Source organism: Leptodactylus fuscus, chromosome 6, assembly GCF_031893055.1.
Source record: "Leptodactylus fuscus isolate aLepFus1 chromosome 6, aLepFus1.hap2, whole genome shotgun sequence".
In the NCBI taxonomy this organism is placed as follows: Eukaryota; Metazoa; Chordata; class Amphibia; order Anura; family Leptodactylidae; genus Leptodactylus; species Leptodactylus fuscus.
Window position 1 is genome coordinate 161,017,957 of NC_134270.1, and position 17,990 is coordinate 161,035,946.

A 17,990-nucleotide genomic window follows, 5' to 3' on the forward strand; every position below is an offset into this window, starting at 1 on the left:
CATGAATGAATCAGATTTTGATGACCTATCCTAAGGATCATCAACCTATAAGTCCCTGAAAACCACTTTAAGACTGAGGCCCCATGTTGTGGAATCGCAGCTTTTTTTGTTGCAGATTTTGTTGCAATTTTTGGAGCCAAAGCAAAAATGTCTAGAAAAGGAACGAGAACTGTATAGGAAGTAGATTTCTCCGTTCAGCTCAGGGCTCGTTCACATCTGCGTTCTCCTCTCCGTTCTGCAGGTTTCCGTTTCCTGCATAAAACAGAGCAGGAGACGGAAACCTGCAGGAGTCTTTCAAACCCATTGATTTGAATGGGTGAGAGAGATGTCCGGCCGTGAGCGGCGGTGAGCGTTTTATGCTCTCCGCCGCGAAACTGGGTTTTTTAATCCGGACACAGAGTCGGACATGCAGTACTCTGTGTCCGGATTAAAAAATCCGGTTTCGCGGTGGAGAGCATAAAACGCTCACCGCGGCTCACAGCCGGACCCGGTCTGTGCTTTCCGTCTTCTGGCATGCAGAAGATGGAAAGCACAGAACGGAGACCAGAACACAGGTGTGAACCTAGCGTCAGATGCATAACTAAGAGATGAGCGAGCAGATATTCGATCAAATACTACGGTATTCAAAATATTCGTACTTGATCCAATACTACTAGCTATTCGCAGTAAATATTCCATTCCATTCAGTGTTGGAGTACAGAACCTCGGTGCCCCCTAGTGGCAGTTTCTGGTACGTACTGTCTGCACACTATGTATCTTTCTATCCATTAGTGCTTTTTGGAGTTGACCATATTATTTTCTTGCCCCAAATCCCTAGGGCGCACAGGCATGTGTATAATTTAAGATGGCGCTCATTCACAAATCCTAGACGTTGTCCTTCCAGCACCTTCGGAAATGAAAGAGGAAGTCCCATGACAATGCACACAGGGCTCTATTATTAGATAGGATGCTGAAGTTATTCTGGATTCAGGCTGTGTCTTGAGGAGGATTTCCTTAGCAGACGTTTACGTACTTGGACTACATGATGGTTTTGACTATCTCGTCCCTGTCAAGTGACCAAAGATCACCTCTCACTCTGTAGTAATTCAAGTAAATGGGGTTGCATTGCCCCCCAGTGTTCCTGGAAGGTTGCAATGCATTGGTGCAGCTGTGGCAGGGTACCACTACTTTTCTGGGTGCTCTATTCTCTGTCATTATATAGCACCACCTATAGGCTGGTAGCGGGTACTACATGCCAGAGTTGCTCCCTTTTAGAGTATATTCACACACAGTGGTGAAGGTGTGGTTACACCACATCAGTAAAGGCACAAGCTTTTATTACCAGTACAGTTTTCCCACACCCTAAATGTGTGACTATAGCCTTATACCCCTGATAGCACCAGATCCTCCCGACACTACAGTGTCTTTGTTTTTCCTTTGACTTATATGTTCTGTGTTCTTGACATGTTTTTCCAGGTATGTACATGTTGTTTCTATGTAGCATGGGTGATGAGATTAACTCTTTACTAACTGTGGGGTGTTGAGGGTCTTGCCGCCGCTCCGTTGCTGTGTGCGCACCGCTTGGCTTATGCTGGGCTCTCTTCTTCTTTTCCTATCTTCCCGCTTGTCTTGCTTTCTGCTTGCAGCTTTCGCCAGATCTTAATAGACTAAAGGAGAGATACAGCAAAACTAAGCGAGACCTCCTGGCTCTTAGGGTCAGGAAAAGAGACGTCCGAGAGCTGAAACACAGATACGACAGTAAGGTACAAAGTCCTCCGTGTCTGTCCTCCCCCCACTAGTATAGGGCTATATACTATATCTAATGGCCAAAAATGGGCTCTCAGGGGAAAAAAGGTCATCAGGTCTATAGTATCTGCATGTGACCATAAAGATATAGGTGACGACTGAGTGTATACAGTGATATAGACCATGCTGGTATAACCTGGGTATACACTGTATATAATTATATATGTACAGCTGGTATAAGTTATACATCTCCTGTATATAGTGATATGGACCATGCTGGTATAACCTGGGTATATACTGTATATATTATATATGTACAGCCTGTATAAGTTATACATCTCCTGTATATAGTGATATGGACCATGCTGGTATAACCTGGGTATATACTGTATATATTATATATGTACAGCCTGTATAAGTTATACATCTCCTGTATATAGTGATATAGGCCATGCTGGTATAACCTGGGTATATACTGTATATAATTATATATGTACAGCCTGTATAAGTTATACATCTCCTGTATATAGTGATATAGGCCATGCTGGTATAACCTGGGTATATACTGTATATAATTATATATGTACAGCCTGTATAAGTTATACATCTCCTGTATATAGTGATATAGGCCATGCTGGTATAACCTGGGTATATACTGTATATAATTATATATGTACAGCTGGTATAAGTTATACATCTTCTGTATATAGTGATATGGACCATGCTGGTATAACCTGGGTATATATTGTATATATTATATATGTACAGCTGGTATAAGTTATACATCTCCTGTATATAGTGATATGGACCATGCTGGTATAACCTGGGTATATACTGTATATAATTATATATGTACAGCTGGTATAAGTTATACATCTCCTGTATATAGATTGATATGGACCATGCTGGTATAACCTGGGTATATACTGTATATAATTATATATGTACAGCCGGTATAAGTCATACATCTCCTGTATATAGATTGATATGGGCCATGCCGGTATAACTGTAGGATTTATATTCAGGTAAATTTGTCTACTTTCCCCCCGCTTGCTACTGACAATGATGAGGGGGAGGGGTGCTTGTATATTGGGGTGCACGGTGGTTTGCTGTGTGTTCTGTATCCTGTCAGTGTCTGTCTTGTTGACGCTGTGTTTGGTGTCGTGTTGGCTCAGCGCTGGACGGCCGCCGCTCTGCTCACAGCTCTTCATTATGGCTGACAGGTGAAACCTAATTTAATGATTTAATGATCCATTACTGATAGGCTATAAAGTTAATAGCGGACCAGGACAAGACCTGTCGCCCCCCTCGCAGCACATGTACCGCTCCTCCTGTGGTCACATATATTAATGTAGCGTGTCATGTTCCTGTGATCATGTGTGTGTCTTGTGTCCTGTTCTCGTACGTCCGCCACGTCTTGTCATGTCATTGTGCCAGTACCAGCATGTGATTCGGTTATTTTCTGTGTTCTGCAGATGACGCAGCTAATGAAAGCAGCCCGTAGCGGTACCAAGGACGGACTAGAGAAGACGCGGATCGCCGTCATGCGCAAAGTCACCTTCCTACAGCGCAAGGAAACCACTGGTACGAAATGTGAACTTCAATTTTACAGGTTAAAGGGGATTTTCAGGATTAGGACTGGTGGAGTCTAACCCCCAGCATCCTTACCAATTCATGGTTTGAGGAGGCCGAGCTGTTCCGACAAGTGCTGCAGCCTCTTCACTGTTTACCAAGCACAGCGCCATACATTACATAGTGGCAGTGCTTGGTATTGCAGCTGAATTCTATTCATTTTACAGGCCATGTGACCAACAAAGATGATGTTACTGTCCCGTAAAGAGGCAAGAGAGCTTACACAAGTGCTACAGCCATAGATCAAGCAAATGATCTATGTAAGCCTATGGCTGCCCTGTAGCATGATATGGTGCCATTGGACGGGCCCTCGTAGCGGTGGCATCACTGTGTGCACTGCATATTATGTGCTGCAACTTTCTATGAACAGGGAAGTGATATGTGAGTCACGTTGGAAATCTCTGCTGTCAGCACACAGGACGCCACCTCCCGCTCTTCCTCCTCAAACACCAAAATCCTGTGTCCCCAGTCAGTGCTGTCATTCCAGCCGGCCATGTACGCCGACTCTCACACTAGTAATATGGCCCTGAGGCTCGGACTTGGTCGGGGGATTGGCAGAGCCTCTACCTGGTTTCGGAGATCGCACTGTAAAAAGCGTTTGTCAGAGAGCGACTCCTTTGCAGATGAGAGTATCTCCTCGGGTAACTGTGATCCTTCACCTCCTCATCCTCCTTGGCTTCCTTCGGCTTCCTCCTGTTTCACGCAGTCTTTCTTCCTTCAGGAGACTCGGAGGAAGATGAGACGGGGTTCCTGGAATTAAGTGATCTGGACATGACCGCGCCACCGTCAGAGCTGGGGCCGATGCCGGAGGGGCTCAGTGCCCAGCAGGTAAGAGCTGTGCTATTGTAGACATAGCATGCTCTGTGTTGGGGTGAAGCCGGTAACAGGGCACTGTGTATCTTTGTGTATCTTCTAGGTTCTGCGGCGTCACATTCTGTCTTCGATCGTACAGAGTGAGCGGAGTTACGTGGAGTCTTTACAGCGAGTTTTGCAGGTAAGTCCATCTCATCTGTGGAATCAAATCACCATCTACAGGACAGGCAGCTCTGGATCTGGGAATAGAATGTCCATTTTACAGTAAAGACTGACACTTGGGTGAAAAAGTGTAAGAGTAGGAACAGAATTTTGTAATCATAAGTGCTATGGAAAGCTGGGTGATAATGCCTATGGATACTGTAATGCGTAGGTTTCGCTCAGCTTGTATAGGAGATAAAGACATTTTATGACAAGAAGATGAAACAAGACTGATACTGCGGTTAGAGGGAGGAATATGTGACGTGTAGTGTAAAAACAGAAGTGAAAATGTCAGTAGTCAGCAGATGGATTGCAGGAGGAGTGATACAGTGGAGTGGGGAGTTCTTCATTGTTGGCGCGTCTAACCTTTGCATGGATTGGTCTTATCCTCATCATCATCATCGTCTTCCAGGATTACCGCAACCCCCTGCTGGAAATGGAGCCCAAATTATTGAGCGCTCGGAAGTGCCAGCTAGTGTTCTCGCGGGTGAAGGAAATCCTGCACTGCCACTCCGTGTTCCAGATCGCACTGTCCTCACGTGTTGCAGAATGGGACTCCACGGAGAAGATTGGCGACCTATTTGTGGCCTCAGTAAGTGACCTTTTCTAGGGGACCGGTCGGTCTAGGCTCGGATACAGTCAGTGTCTCATATGATAAGTATTAGGTACATGGCTTAGCATACCCGTTCACATATGATAATATTGGGTTCTGCAGCTGAGGAGACAGTATCACACCTCATAGGATTAGATTCATCAGCTCAGCACACCGTGTCACTCTTGTTAGGATTACATACGTCAGCTTGATAGATTAGATACAGCAGCTTGATGGATAAGTCTGTTAGACTTTCCCTCAGTCCTGAGCTATATGGATGATTCTTCGTGCTAGAATTTGCCTCCCTTCTGCCATATCTCAGTCAGGTCCTTGTCCATTCACTTTCTTCTTCTTGACTCTTTGTCTCCTTCTTCTTCCAGTTCTCCAAGTCCATGGTGCTCGACGTCTACAGCGACTATGTCAACAACTTCACCAACGCCATGACATTGATCAAGAAGGCTTGTCTTACCAAGCCGGCCTTCCTGGAGTTCCTGAAGGTGAGCACAGCGCCACCATCTGGATTCTCTCGTTCATGTAAATTAATGCATGGTAGCCAGTGGATGATGGGAGTTGTAGTGTCTCAGCAGGGGGAGAAGCCTAAATCTTGCCATACACATCGGAGGACTGTCGGGCAGACCTACCGATTTCAACAGCATTGCCTGCTCATCTAATGTGTATGAGGACATGATGGTAGATGTCAGGAGTTAAGGGACAAGTATTCCTTTTCTTCTCCGGAATATAAGTCACTGCCAGAGCAGCTTTCTCATCACTTCCACTCGATATAAATACCAAGCCAAGCATGCATGTGAATGGGGAGATCAGTTTATAGCTGTCAGCCAAGCAGCTACCTTATGTGTATGGCCCGCTGTAGACTGACATCATCTCTCTATCTGTTACAGAAGAAGCAGGCGGCCAGTCCAGACAGGGTGACTCTCTACGGGCTGATGGTGAAACCAATCCAGCGCTTTCCCCAATTCATTCTTCTATTGCAGGTAAGTCCATTGTTCTCCTCCTCAGATCCCTTGTTATCCCCTCCTCCACCTGTCACTGATCGCTGTGTTCTGCAGGACATGTTAAAGAACACGCCGCGGGGACATCCGGACCGTTTGTCACTTCAACTGGCTCTTACAGAGTTGGAGACCCTGGCGGAGAAACTTAATGAGCAGAAACGAGTCGCAGACCAAGTGGCCGAGATCCAGCAGCTGTGCAAGAGTATAAATGACCGCAGCACCCTGTACAAGGTGAGATATAGGGCGGGTTTGCAAACCTATCAAGCTAGGACTGCACATGAACCTGTTGCATGACTAAGGATCGCTGTGTCATCTCTCAAGACCTTCACATGACTCCTTCCTTGGTTCTGTGACTGACTCCTGGGTTCCAAAAAAATAATCCAGCAGTGCCTTTTATAAGTAGTTGCAGTCGCAGCACTCTCTCAATCGTCAATGTGACTTTTTGGGCCAATGCACACGGAGTATTTGGGCGTGGATTCTGCAAGCGGAAAAAGGAACCTATTGAAGTCAATAGGAGGCTTTGATTCTGACGCAGATTCCATCTCAGAATCCGTGCCCAAATACTCCGTGTGCATTGACTCTTACACTTCCACAGGGTGGCATGGCGACCTTTGGCTGCACCATGAGAGTCTCCTTGTTGCCATAACTTAGGCTAGGGCTACACTGTGACATGGGCTACAACAAAGCGTCATATACAGCCTGCATCTAATGATTGTATATGGTGTTACGTTGTGACTTGCAACAAGACAGTCACAAAGAATCCAGCACTTGGATTTTGGTCGCAGGTTGGATGTTGACTTTTTCACCTTAGGCGTCAATGGACGTCACATACAAGTGAGACTTGATCCTGATCATGGTTTACTCCCTCATCCAATGCTTTGTAGCACAGGAGGACATCCTCCAGCACCCCTTCTGCACAGGGCCCAGATAACTGCTACATCTATAACATGGGGTTACATACTTTGCTGTGTCGTTTCCTCTGTGCTGCTGTGAGACAGTTTGTGGACTGTTTATCTGCTCTTCCAGAGTCTGAGCTCAGGTCTGCACCAACTCCTCCTCTGTGAGACCCTTACTGAGATGGTGTATGGTGAGAAGGGGCAGCTGCTAAAATCCAAGGAGCGGAAACTTTTCCTACTGAATGATGTGCTAGTGTGCGCCAACATCAACTTCAAGTGAGTATGCACTGTGGGGAATAATGTGCCCCCAAATTTTTGGGGCCTTTGAATCGTCCTAGACCTATAGGGAGGTTCCAGGTTATGTTTAGGACACGTATTGGGATGCTGCTGACACTCGGTTCTAGATGTCGGGATGTCACCAGGTAGAGCGCTCCATTGTGTCATGGGAGTAGTTTATGACTTATGGCAGTGTCACCGAGATCCGCCAAGCTGAGGTGCCATAGTAAAGTCCAAACCTTTCTAATACCACATGGGCCTTCCTTTTACCAGGGGACAGCCAGATATTGGGAACCTGGTTCCTCTTGGACCTCGCTATGTGCTAAAGTGGAACGCCGCATTACCCCAGCTCCAGGTGGCAGAGTTTGGACAGGAAGGGAATATGTGTGAAAAAGAAGCAGTCGGGGTACAACAGTCCATCAGCAAGAAGCAGTCGCCCTCTGCAGGACAAAGTAAGTTCTGTAAATCTGAGGGGTGTCCATGTATGAAGCTGCAAGGTTGTAATCACGTGTGTCCCTCTAGATAAAGTATCTCTGGGCTCCCCGCGTCTCTATCAGGAACTACAGGATATTAAGAAGGACCTGGACGTTGTGGAGCAGATCACACAGCTCATCAGCACCCTGCACGGCACCTATCAGGTGAGACCAGGTCTGCGGTCCTAGTGTCATTGGGGTCATAGTAAAAAGATCTTTGTCCAGTCTGTCTCTGCTTTTTTTTTTTTTTTTTTTTTAAATGTAGATTGTGAGCCCCATATAGGGATCACAATGTATATACTTGTTTCCTATCAGTATGTCTTTGTAGAATGGGAGGAAATCCACACAAACACGGGGGAAAATACAAACTCCTTGTAGATGTTCCTGCAGGATTCGAACCTAGGACTCCGGCGCTGCAAGGCTGCAGTGCTAACCACTGAGCCACCGTATTGCCCCCTGTCTCTGCTTTTTATGTGCCCTATAAAGAGGTTTCCCAATCTTATAAAAGGGTATAAAACTAGGATATGGCAAGACATTATGATTGGCGAGAGTCCGGGCTCAGGGACATAATTCTGTGTACCCAACATTATTATAGTGGTTATATTCTTGAAATAAAGAAAAAACAATAAGCATATAGCTTACCACGTTTGCTGTCAGGCTTCACTGGAATCCGGGTGCACAATCCGAGCTTTGGACTAAAGAAGCTCCACAATATTATTGTATAAGAAGAAAAGATGGGTCGGCTCTACCGGAGGTTTGTATAAGACTTAGCTTTTAATCCATTGTAGTTAAAAATCCACGAACATAGACACGCCGAAACGCGTCAGCGAGGATGCGGTTTTAACCTCACAGTGTTTTTTTTCTTTCTACCTTTACACCAGATGTTCATGTCTATGTTCGTGGATTTTTAACTACAATGGATTAAAGGCTAAGTCTTATACAAACCTCTGGTAGAGCCGACCCATCTTTTCTTCTTATACAATAGTTATATTCTTGTACATAGGGGCAGTATTATAGTAGTTATATTCTTGTACATAGGGGCAGTATTATAGTAGTTATATTCTTGTACATAGAGGGCAGTATTATAGTAGTTATATTCTTGTACATAGGAGCAGTATTATAGTAGTTATATTCTTGTACATAGGAGGTAGTATTATAGTAGTTATATTCTTGTACATAGGAGCAGTATTATAGTAGTTATATTCTTGTACATAGGAGTAGTATTATAGTAGTTATATTCTTGTACATAGGAGTAGTATTATAGTAGTTATATTCTTGTACGTAGGGGCAGTATTATAGTAGTTATATTCTTGTACGTAGGAGTAGTATTATAGTAGTTATATTCTTGTACGTAGGAGTAGTATTATAGTAGTTATATTCTTGTACATAGCAGCAGTATTATAGTAGTTATATTCTTGTACATAGGAGTAGTATTATAGTAGTTATATTCCTGTATATAGGAGCAGTATTATAGTAGTTATATTCTTGTACATAGGAGCAGTATTATAGTAGTTATATTCTTGTACATAGGAGCAGTATTATAGTAGTTATATTCTTGTACATAGGAGTAGTATTATAGTAGTTATATTCTTGTACATAGGGGCAGTATTATAGTAGTTATATTCTTGTACATAGGAGTAGTATTATAGTAGTTATATTCCTGTATATAGGAGCAGTATTATAGTAGTTATATTCTTGTACATAGGAGGTAGTTATATTCTTGTACATAGGAGGTAGTATTATAGTAGTTATATTCTTGTACATAGGAGGTAGTATTATAGTAGTTATATTCTTGTACATAGGAGTAGTATTATAGTAGTTATATGCCTGTATATAGGAGCAGTATTATAGTAGTTATATTCTTGTACATAGGAGGTAGTATTATAGTAGTTATATTCCTGTATATAGGAGCAGTATTATAGTAGTTATATTCTTGTACATAGGAGGTAGTTATATTCTTGTACATAGGAGGTAGTATTATAGTAGTTATATTCTTGTACATAGGAGGTAGTATTATAGTAGTTATATTCTTGTACATAGGAACAGTATTATAGTAGTTATATTCTTGTACATAGGAGCAGTATTATAGTAGTTATATTGTTGTACATAGGAGGCAGTATTATAGTAGTTATATTGTTGTACATAGGAGCAGTATTATAGTAGTTATATTCTTGTACATAGGAGTAGTATTACAGTAGTTATATTCTTGTACATAGGAGCAGTATTATAGTAGTTATATTCTTGTACATAGGAGGTCGTATTATAGTAGTTATATTCTTGTACATAGGAGGCAGTATTATAGTAGTTATATTCTTGTACATAGGAGCAGTATTATAGTAGTTATATTCTTGTACATAGGAGGTCGTATTATAGTAGTTATATTCTTGTACATAGGAGGCAGTATTATAGTAGTTATATTCTTGTACATAGGAGCAGTATTATAGTAGTTATATTCTTGTACATAGGAGGCAGTATTATAGTAGTTAGATTCTTGTACATAGGCGTAGTATTACTCTTGTACATAGGAGCAGTATTATAGTTGTTATATTCTTGTACATAGGAGCAGTATTATAGTAGTTATATTCTTGTACATAGGAGCAGTATTATAGTAGTTATATTCTTGTACATAGGAGGTAGTATTATAGTAGTTATATTCTTGTACATAGGAGCAGTATTATAGTAGATATATTCTTGTACATAGGAGTAGTATTATAGTAGTTATATTCTTGTACATAGGAGTAGTATTATAGTAGTTATATTCTTGTACATAGGAGCAGTATTATAGTAGATATATTCTTGTACATAGGAGCAGTATTATAGTAGTTATATTCTTGTACATAGGAGGCAGTATTATAGTAGTTATATTCTTGTACATAGGAGGTAGTATTATAGTAGTTATATTCTTGTACATAGGAGCAGTATTATAGTAGTTATATTGTTGTACATAGGAGGCAGTATTATAGTAGTTATATTCTTGTACATAGGAGCAGTATTATAGTAGTTATATTCTTGTACATAGGAGTAGTATTACAGTAGTTATATTCTTGTACATAGGAGCAGTATTATAGTAGTTATATTCTTGTACATAGGAGGTCGTATTATAGTAGTTATATTCTTGTACATAGGAGTAGTATTATAGTAGTTATATTCTTGTACATAGGGGCAGTATTATAGTAGTTATATTCTTGTACATAGGAGTAGTATTATAGTAGTTATATTCTTGTACATAGGAGCAGTATTATAGTAGTTATATTCTTGTACATAGGAGGTAGTATTATAGTAGTTATATTCTTGTACATAGGAGGTAGTATTATAGTAGTTATATTCTTGTACATAGGAGTAGTATTATAGTAGTTATATTCCTGTATATAGGAGCAGTATTATAGTAGTTATATTCTTGTACATAGGAGCAGTATTATAGTAGTTATATTCTTGTACATAGGAGTAGTATTACAGTAGTTATATTCTTGTACATAGGAGCAGTATTATAGTAGTTATATTCTTGTACATAGGAGGTCGTATTATAGTAGTTATATTCTTGTACATAGGAGTAGTATTATAGTAGTTATATTCTTGTACATAGGGGCAGTATTATAGTAGTTATATTCTTGTACATAGGAGTAGTATTATAGTAGTTATATTCTTGTACATAGGAGCAGTATTATAGTAGTTATATTCTTGTACATAGGAGGTAGTATTATAGTAGTTATATTCTTGTACATAGGAGGTAGTATTATAGTAGTTATATTCTTGTACATAGGAGTAGTATTATAGTAGTTATATTCCTGTATATAGGAGCAGTATTATAGTAGTTATATTCTTGTACATAGGAGGTAGTTATATTCTTGTACATAGGAGGTAGTATTATAGTAGTTATATTCTTGTACATAGGAGGTAGTATTATAGTAGTTATATTCTTGTACATAGGAACAGTATTATAGTAGTTATATTCTTGTACATAGGAGCAGTATTATAGTAGTTATATTGTTGTACATAGGAGGCAGTATTATAGTAGTTATATTGTTGTACATAGGAGCAGTATTATAGTAGTTATATTCTTGTACATAGGAGCAGTATTACAGTAGTTATATTCTTGTACATAGGAGCAGTATTATAGTAGTTATATTCTTGTACATAGGAGGTCGTATTATAGTAGTTATATTCTTGTACATAGGAGGCAGTATTATAGTAGTTATATTCTTGTACATAGGAGCAGTATTATAGTAGTTATATTCTTGTACATAGGAGGCAGTATTATAGTAGTTAGATTCTTGTACATAGGCGTAGTATTACTCTTGTACATAGGAGCAGTATTATAGTAGTTATATTCTTGTACATAGGAGCAGTATTATAGTAGTTATATTCTTGTACATAGGAGCAGTATTATAGTAGTTATATTCTTGTACATAGGAGGTAGTATTATAGTAGTTATATTCTTGTACATAGGAGGTAGTATTATAGTAGTTATATTCTTGTACATAGGAGGCAGTATTATAGTAGTTATATTCTTGTACATAGGAGCAGTATTATAGTAGATATATTCTTGTACATAGGAGTAGTATTATAGTAGTTATATTCTTGTACATAGGAGTAGTATTATAGTAGTTATATTCTTGTACATTGGAGCAGTTTTGTAATAGTTATAGACTCTTCTGCTGACAGACTTCCTATAAGTTTCTACTCTGCGTCTCATGATGCCGCCTTCTTCCCTCTTCTAGAATCTGAACATGACGGTGGCTCAGGACTGGTGTTTAGGATTACAGAGACTCATCCGGCTGAAAGAAGAGGAGATTCAGTCGGCCAATAAATGTCATCTCCGTCTCCAGCTCCAAATGCCGAGGAAATCAGATAAGTATGTCTGGGGCAAGTGGTGAAGGTTTTTGGGCCTGTTGATGAGGACGGAAGCGTGGTTAGTTTAGTAAGTTAAGGGTGAACCACACAGCTCCACCTATAGGACTGTTGGAGTACTGCAGCCATAATATACTGCAGCTAAGCACAAGGTAATAGACTTAATCTAAAAAAAATACAACTATGAAGGGTTATTGAGCACGGTTTGGGGTTGCTATTTGCTGCTCCATAGACAAAGAACCAAGTCAGCCAGTGTCTTCAGTGCAATTGATGTTGTCTACATTGATGCCAGGCTATTTAATAGTTGCGGTCTATTGTTCGCCATTACTATACGGCAGCCTATATAGGACTTGTCATTGTCTGAGGCACTAGGTGGCGCTGTCCACCTTTTTTCATTCTGTTTTCCTTGTCTGCATGGTGATTGCTAGCGTCTTCCATCCTATAGATCAGGGGTACTCAGATAGTTTTAGTAAACGTCCCCTGACCAGGACTTTCATCTCCTATTAACGTTTGTGTCCCAATGCTGCTTTCTAGCCAGCGCCATCTAATTCTTTCCTATTTTTCCTGTCCCCCTTTAAGGTCTGGACGTCCAATGAGTTTCATGGCGCTTTTCCTCACACCAAACCCATTGAGCAAGATTTCCTGGGTGAACCGATTTCACTTGGCCAAAATTGCCCTCAGTAAGTGGAGACGTCATGGGTTGTCTATTGCAGGAAATGGTTAAATGAGTGAACATTCAGGCCTTGGGGTTTGTCGAGGGGGTACACCATCGAGGCTTAGCTAAATTAATATAACCACTTCTGGCATTACCTGCAGGGTAATGGGGGAATTGTGTCTTTTACATTCTCCCCCTCTTGTTACAACCTGTGTAAGCGAATACAGATCAGGAGCAGCTTTAAGTAAAAGGGAAAGTCTCATTTTTAAGCCACGTTTTTGCATTAAATCCATTTTTTTTTTTTGTAATTTTTAATTTTCTGTATAACTATCTAGATTTAGAAAGTACGAAGTCTAACTATAGACTGACATTTGCCAATTTAGTAAGGGTTTTCTTTGCTGTAGTCACCTCATTTACATAACAGATAGTATAACAATAGAATATAACACCTCTATAGATAACACCACTCATCATTACATCCACTACTGAGGATAGCTGATAACAGAGACCGCAATCAGTCAATGCCAGTATCTTTCTGCCTAGGACCACGAGACTGCTGTAAAGCGTATCACTAAATGCTCTTAACAGAGCAGAGAAGAAGCTCAGGCAAGATGGCCGCTCCCATAATCATGGACAGAAAATAGAATAAAAATAAATGAATTAGAAACAAGTGATAGATTTCAATCTAAATAAATGAAATAGCGATATTTATCCTATGTGCTGCCCAGTAGAGGGCGCTCCCTGTCCTCCGAACCCATACAAACACCTGGCAGACCCCACCCAGCCTGCAAGGATATAACTGGATTATTTCCACCTGTACCTTTAAGACCCGGTCCATTCTATGTGTCCCGGTGTGCTGCGGGCAGTTAAAGGCCTCTGCAGTGAAGCTAGTGGTTATTTGCTCATTGCATTCCCAGCTGTATTCTGTGTCGCTGGGGGAGGGTCGGGACATCTTTCGAGCGAGATCTCCCCTTACTCCAAAGGCTCCTAGGAAAGTAATTATGTTTTTTTTCTCTTCTTTATTTTGCCGGCATAATCTCAAGTAGGTGGCTTGTTCTCTCTTTAAAAGACCCTTCAGAAAGGAGAGAGGAGTCGGAGGCTTCTCTTGAAAATTGCAGGGACAAAGAGGTTTTCAACTGTGAAAGCATTTTAGCGTTTAGCGAGCGCGCACATCTACAATAACGAGCGGCCTATAGAGAAAAGCGTCAGCGTTCTGAATGGGGCCTCTCCTGCGCTCCTCGCTCCCCTGCCTCATCAGGGCTTTTTAGAAGATTCCGGCCCCGTACGTCTCATCGTTATCTTCCTTTCGGCTCCTGCAGCCGCCGCTGAGAAGCTAAATGGCAGGAAATTTGTTTTAAATCATCCTGGAAACGCACTTCTTAATGCCCCGATGTCTCAGCGTCGGATGATTGCGCTTCGTGGTCTTAACTCGTTTTTTTTTTTTATCGGAGAAGCCAGAGGGAAGAGAAGTGTAACTCGTTAAAAAGACCATTCAGCTCTAATGGGAAGAAATTGCTTTTTTCTGCTTGATTGGTAACTCCGCACGTTAGAGGCTCCACTGTGACGCACCTATCCCGGTCCCGGACCACCATGGGTTAATGGGGCCTGCGTCGCTCCCTTCCCCGCTTCTTCTACCTGTCCCTATTATTTTACTTATCTCTGGAAGTTTCCTCAGTTCGGATTTGCACATTTTGGATTTAATTAGAATTTTTTTTTTTTTTTTTTTAAGAATAAATGACTCAACAAAGAAGCTAATTAAGGAACGTCTCAGACTTTGTCCCCCTGGAGAAGGAGGAATCGTGTGATCCTCCTGCCGAGCTTGATGTACGTGGTCAAGTCTCCTCGCCATAGGCGTCATAGTGCCACTGCGTAGACAGGTCAACCCCAGGGCAGGTCTAGGGGATGGGTAGTGACCAAAAAAGATGAACACTCATTACCCATAGTAATATATCAGGTGACAGCCAGCAGGTCCTGTAGGTAACTGTAGCTGAAAGCTGATTGGTCAATAAGTTCCTGTTTTTAAGTCTCCTCCCCTACCACCATCCAATAATATATGCAGATTAAAATGTCCTAGTTGTTATGTGACAATACCAGTGGTTCTGATTGGCTGGAGCAGGATATAATCTGCACACACTGCCCTTTCATTGACTGATTCTTACCTGTTCCCAGGAGAAGAGAACCAGCCGGGCTGGCTGTGCCCAGAGGAAGAGAAGAAAAACAAAATCCCATTCTGGTCTCCTACATTGGTTTGTCGCCTCCCTGCCTTCTCCACAAAAGCATCCGACTTACAGGTGAGTTAAGTACAGGTGTAAATCTCACATCTTCTCCTTCTTATGTTGGTTGGTCCCTTCTTTTTCCTATTGAAAATAGATTTTGCTGCACACACTGTTTTGTGATCAAAGGAATATAGAGATTTATTTTACAATATAGTTAACGCCTTTTGACACAATGCAAAATATTGGCATAGAAAGACAGGCTAGATCAATTGGATATGATGTTTCGGTCCTTAGACCTTCATCAGACGCGATCTAGTGTGGTAGCAGGATCAGTATAAGTGTTGCCTTGACACTTATACTGATCCTGCTACCACACTAGATCGCGTCTGATGAAGGTCTAAGGACCGAAACATCATATCCAATTGATCTAGCCTGTCTTTCTATGCCAATATTTTGCATTGTGTCAAAAGGCGTTAACTATATTGTAAAATAAATCTCTATATTCCTTTGATCACAAAACAGTGTGTGCAGCAAAATCTATTTTCACTAGTATATTTGGGTCGAAGGACCTTTATTCGCTAGCACCACATATAATTTTAGAGTGTGCGGTACCATTGACTTTTTTGCTACCTTCTTTTTCCTATGACTTTCAGCCTACATTCACAGGTAGCCTTCATCTTCCGTGTGTATAGGTGAGGGTCCCTTCCTTTTCCCTGTATATCGGCGGGGGTCCCTTCCTGTTCCCTGTGTATAGGCAGGTGTTCCTTTCTATTCCCTGTGTATCGCCTGGGGTCCTTTCTTCTTCCCTGTATCGACAGGGGTCCCTTTCTCTTCCTTATGTGTCATCGAGGGTCCCTTCCTCTTCCCTGTGTATTGGCGGGGTCCCTTCCTCTTCCCTCTGTATCGGCGGGGGTCCTTTTCTCTTCCTTATGTATTGGCGGGGGTCTCTTCCTCTTCCCTGTGTATTGGCGGGGGTCCCTTCCTCTTCCCTGTGTATTAGCGGGGGTCTTTTCTTCTTCCCTCTGTATCGGCGGGGGTCCCTTTCTCTACCTTATGTATTGGCGGGGGTCCCTTTCTCTTCCTTATGTATTGGCGGGGGTCCCTTCCTTTTCCCTCTGTATTGGCGGGGGTCACTTCCTCTTTCCTGTGTATTGGCTGGGGTCCCTTCCTCTTTCCTGTGTATCGGCGGGGGTCTCTTCCTCTTTCCTGTGTATTGGCGGGGGTCCCTTCCTCTTCCATGTGTATTGGCAGGGGTCTCTTCCTCTTCCCTGTGTATTGGCTGGGGTCCCTTCCTCTTCCCTGTGTATCGGCGGGGGTCTCTTCCTCTTTCCTGTGTATTGGCGGGGGTCCCTTCCTCTTCCCTGTGTATCGGCGGGGGTCTCTTCCTCTTCCCTGTGTATCGGCGGGGGTCTCTTCCTCTTTCCTGTGTATTGGCTGGGGTCCCTTCCTCTTCCCTGTGTATCGGCGGGGGTCTCTTCCTCTTTCCTGTGTATTGGCTGGGGTCCCTTCCTCTTCCCTGTGTATCGGCGGGGGTCTCTTCCTCTTTCCTGTGTATTGGCGGGGTCTCTTCCTCTTCCCTGTGTATTGGCGGGGGTCCCTTCCTCTTCCCTGTGTATTGGCTGGGGTCCCTTCCTCTTCCCTGTGTATCGGCGGGGGTCTCTTCCTCTTTCCTGTGTATTGGCGGGGGTCTCTTCCTCTTCCCTGTGTATTGGCTGGGGTCCCTTCCTCTTCCCTGTGTATCGGCGGGGGTCTCTTCCTCTTTCCTGTGTATTGGCGGGGGTCTCTTCCTCTTCCCTGTGTATTGGCGGGGGTCCCTTCCTCTTCCCTGTGTATTGGCGGGGTCTCTTCCTCTTTCCTGTGTATCGGTGGGGGTCGCTTCCTCTTCCCTGTGTATTGGCGGGGTCCCTTCCTCTTCCCTGTGTATCGGTGGGGGTCTCTTCCTCTTTCCTGTGTATCGGTGGGGTCTCTTCCTCTTCCCTGTGTATCGGTGGGGGTCTCTTCCTCTTTCCTGTGTATCGGTGGGGTCTCTTCCTCTTCCCTGTGTATCGGTGGGGGTCTTTTCTTCTTCCCTGTGACGGCGGGGTCTCCGTCTCTGCACTTACACATATGTTAGAATGTCCCAACAGGCCCCTGTCAGTTTTCCGATTTCTCTATAATAATCGGCTAGAGGGTTGACTATGACTAATTTGTATTGTGTTTGTCACTTCTATCACAAATTTTGGCTACACAAGGACGTGTCCTGCTCTGGTAGTGTCACACAGCAGTGACATTGCCTGAGCATTGATCTCGTCTTCCATCACGCTTCAGGATTTCTAGGTTCACATCCTGACAAGGTTAAATCCATCTCTCATCTTCTTAAGAGGGGTAAAATGAATGCAAATTGTAATTACTTGACAGCGGCCAATCTGATGTAATGTGCAGTAAATGAGATGGAAGGAGACGAGGCGATGTCTGGGGGCGGCCTGAGGATTCAGCCCAGTGGGGGCCGCATAGGGAGATTATAGATCCTCCCTCCACCACACTTTACAATGCAATGTATCTCATCCAAAAATATTCTGATAGGTAATTTGGCTTCCTGTCGTACATCTCACTCTTCTGGGTGTTGGGGATGAGCGCCTGTATAGCGGCCACTGACTCCCCCACAATTCTCCCT

At 42.7% G+C, this 17,990-nt stretch overlaps 1 protein-coding gene across 4 annotated transcripts in view; it reads left to right on the forward strand.

The window, feature by feature from the left end:
* The window catches only part of ARHGEF10L (Rho guanine nucleotide exchange factor 10 like), a 64,346-nt gene that overhangs the window by 36,389 nt on the left and 9,967 nt on the right, over window positions 1–17,990 (forward strand). For 3 of the 4 annotated variants that reach the window (XM_075277829.1, XM_075277830.1, XM_075277831.1), the window contains 13 exons: window positions 3,201–3,309; window positions 4,079–4,185; window positions 4,274–4,351; window positions 4,784–4,963; window positions 5,344–5,460; window positions 5,863–5,955; window positions 6,031–6,204; window positions 7,000–7,145; window positions 7,419–7,597; window positions 7,668–7,783; window positions 12,337–12,470; window positions 13,046–13,146; window positions 15,291–15,412. In XM_075277829.1, the coding sequence (XP_075133930.1) occupies window positions 3,201–3,309; window positions 4,079–4,185; window positions 4,274–4,351; window positions 4,784–4,963; window positions 5,344–5,460; window positions 5,863–5,955; window positions 6,031–6,204; window positions 7,000–7,145; window positions 7,419–7,597; window positions 7,668–7,783; window positions 12,337–12,470; window positions 13,046–13,146; window positions 15,291–15,412 (1,656 nt within the window). Of the gene's footprint in view, window positions 1–1,625; window positions 1,743–3,200; window positions 3,310–4,078; window positions 4,186–4,273; window positions 4,352–4,783; window positions 4,964–5,343; window positions 5,461–5,862; window positions 5,956–6,030; window positions 6,205–6,999; window positions 7,146–7,418; window positions 7,598–7,667; window positions 7,784–12,336; window positions 12,471–13,045; window positions 13,147–15,290; window positions 15,413–17,990 lie in introns of all 4 variants that reach the window. The other variant, XM_075277832.1, reaches the window with a different exon arrangement.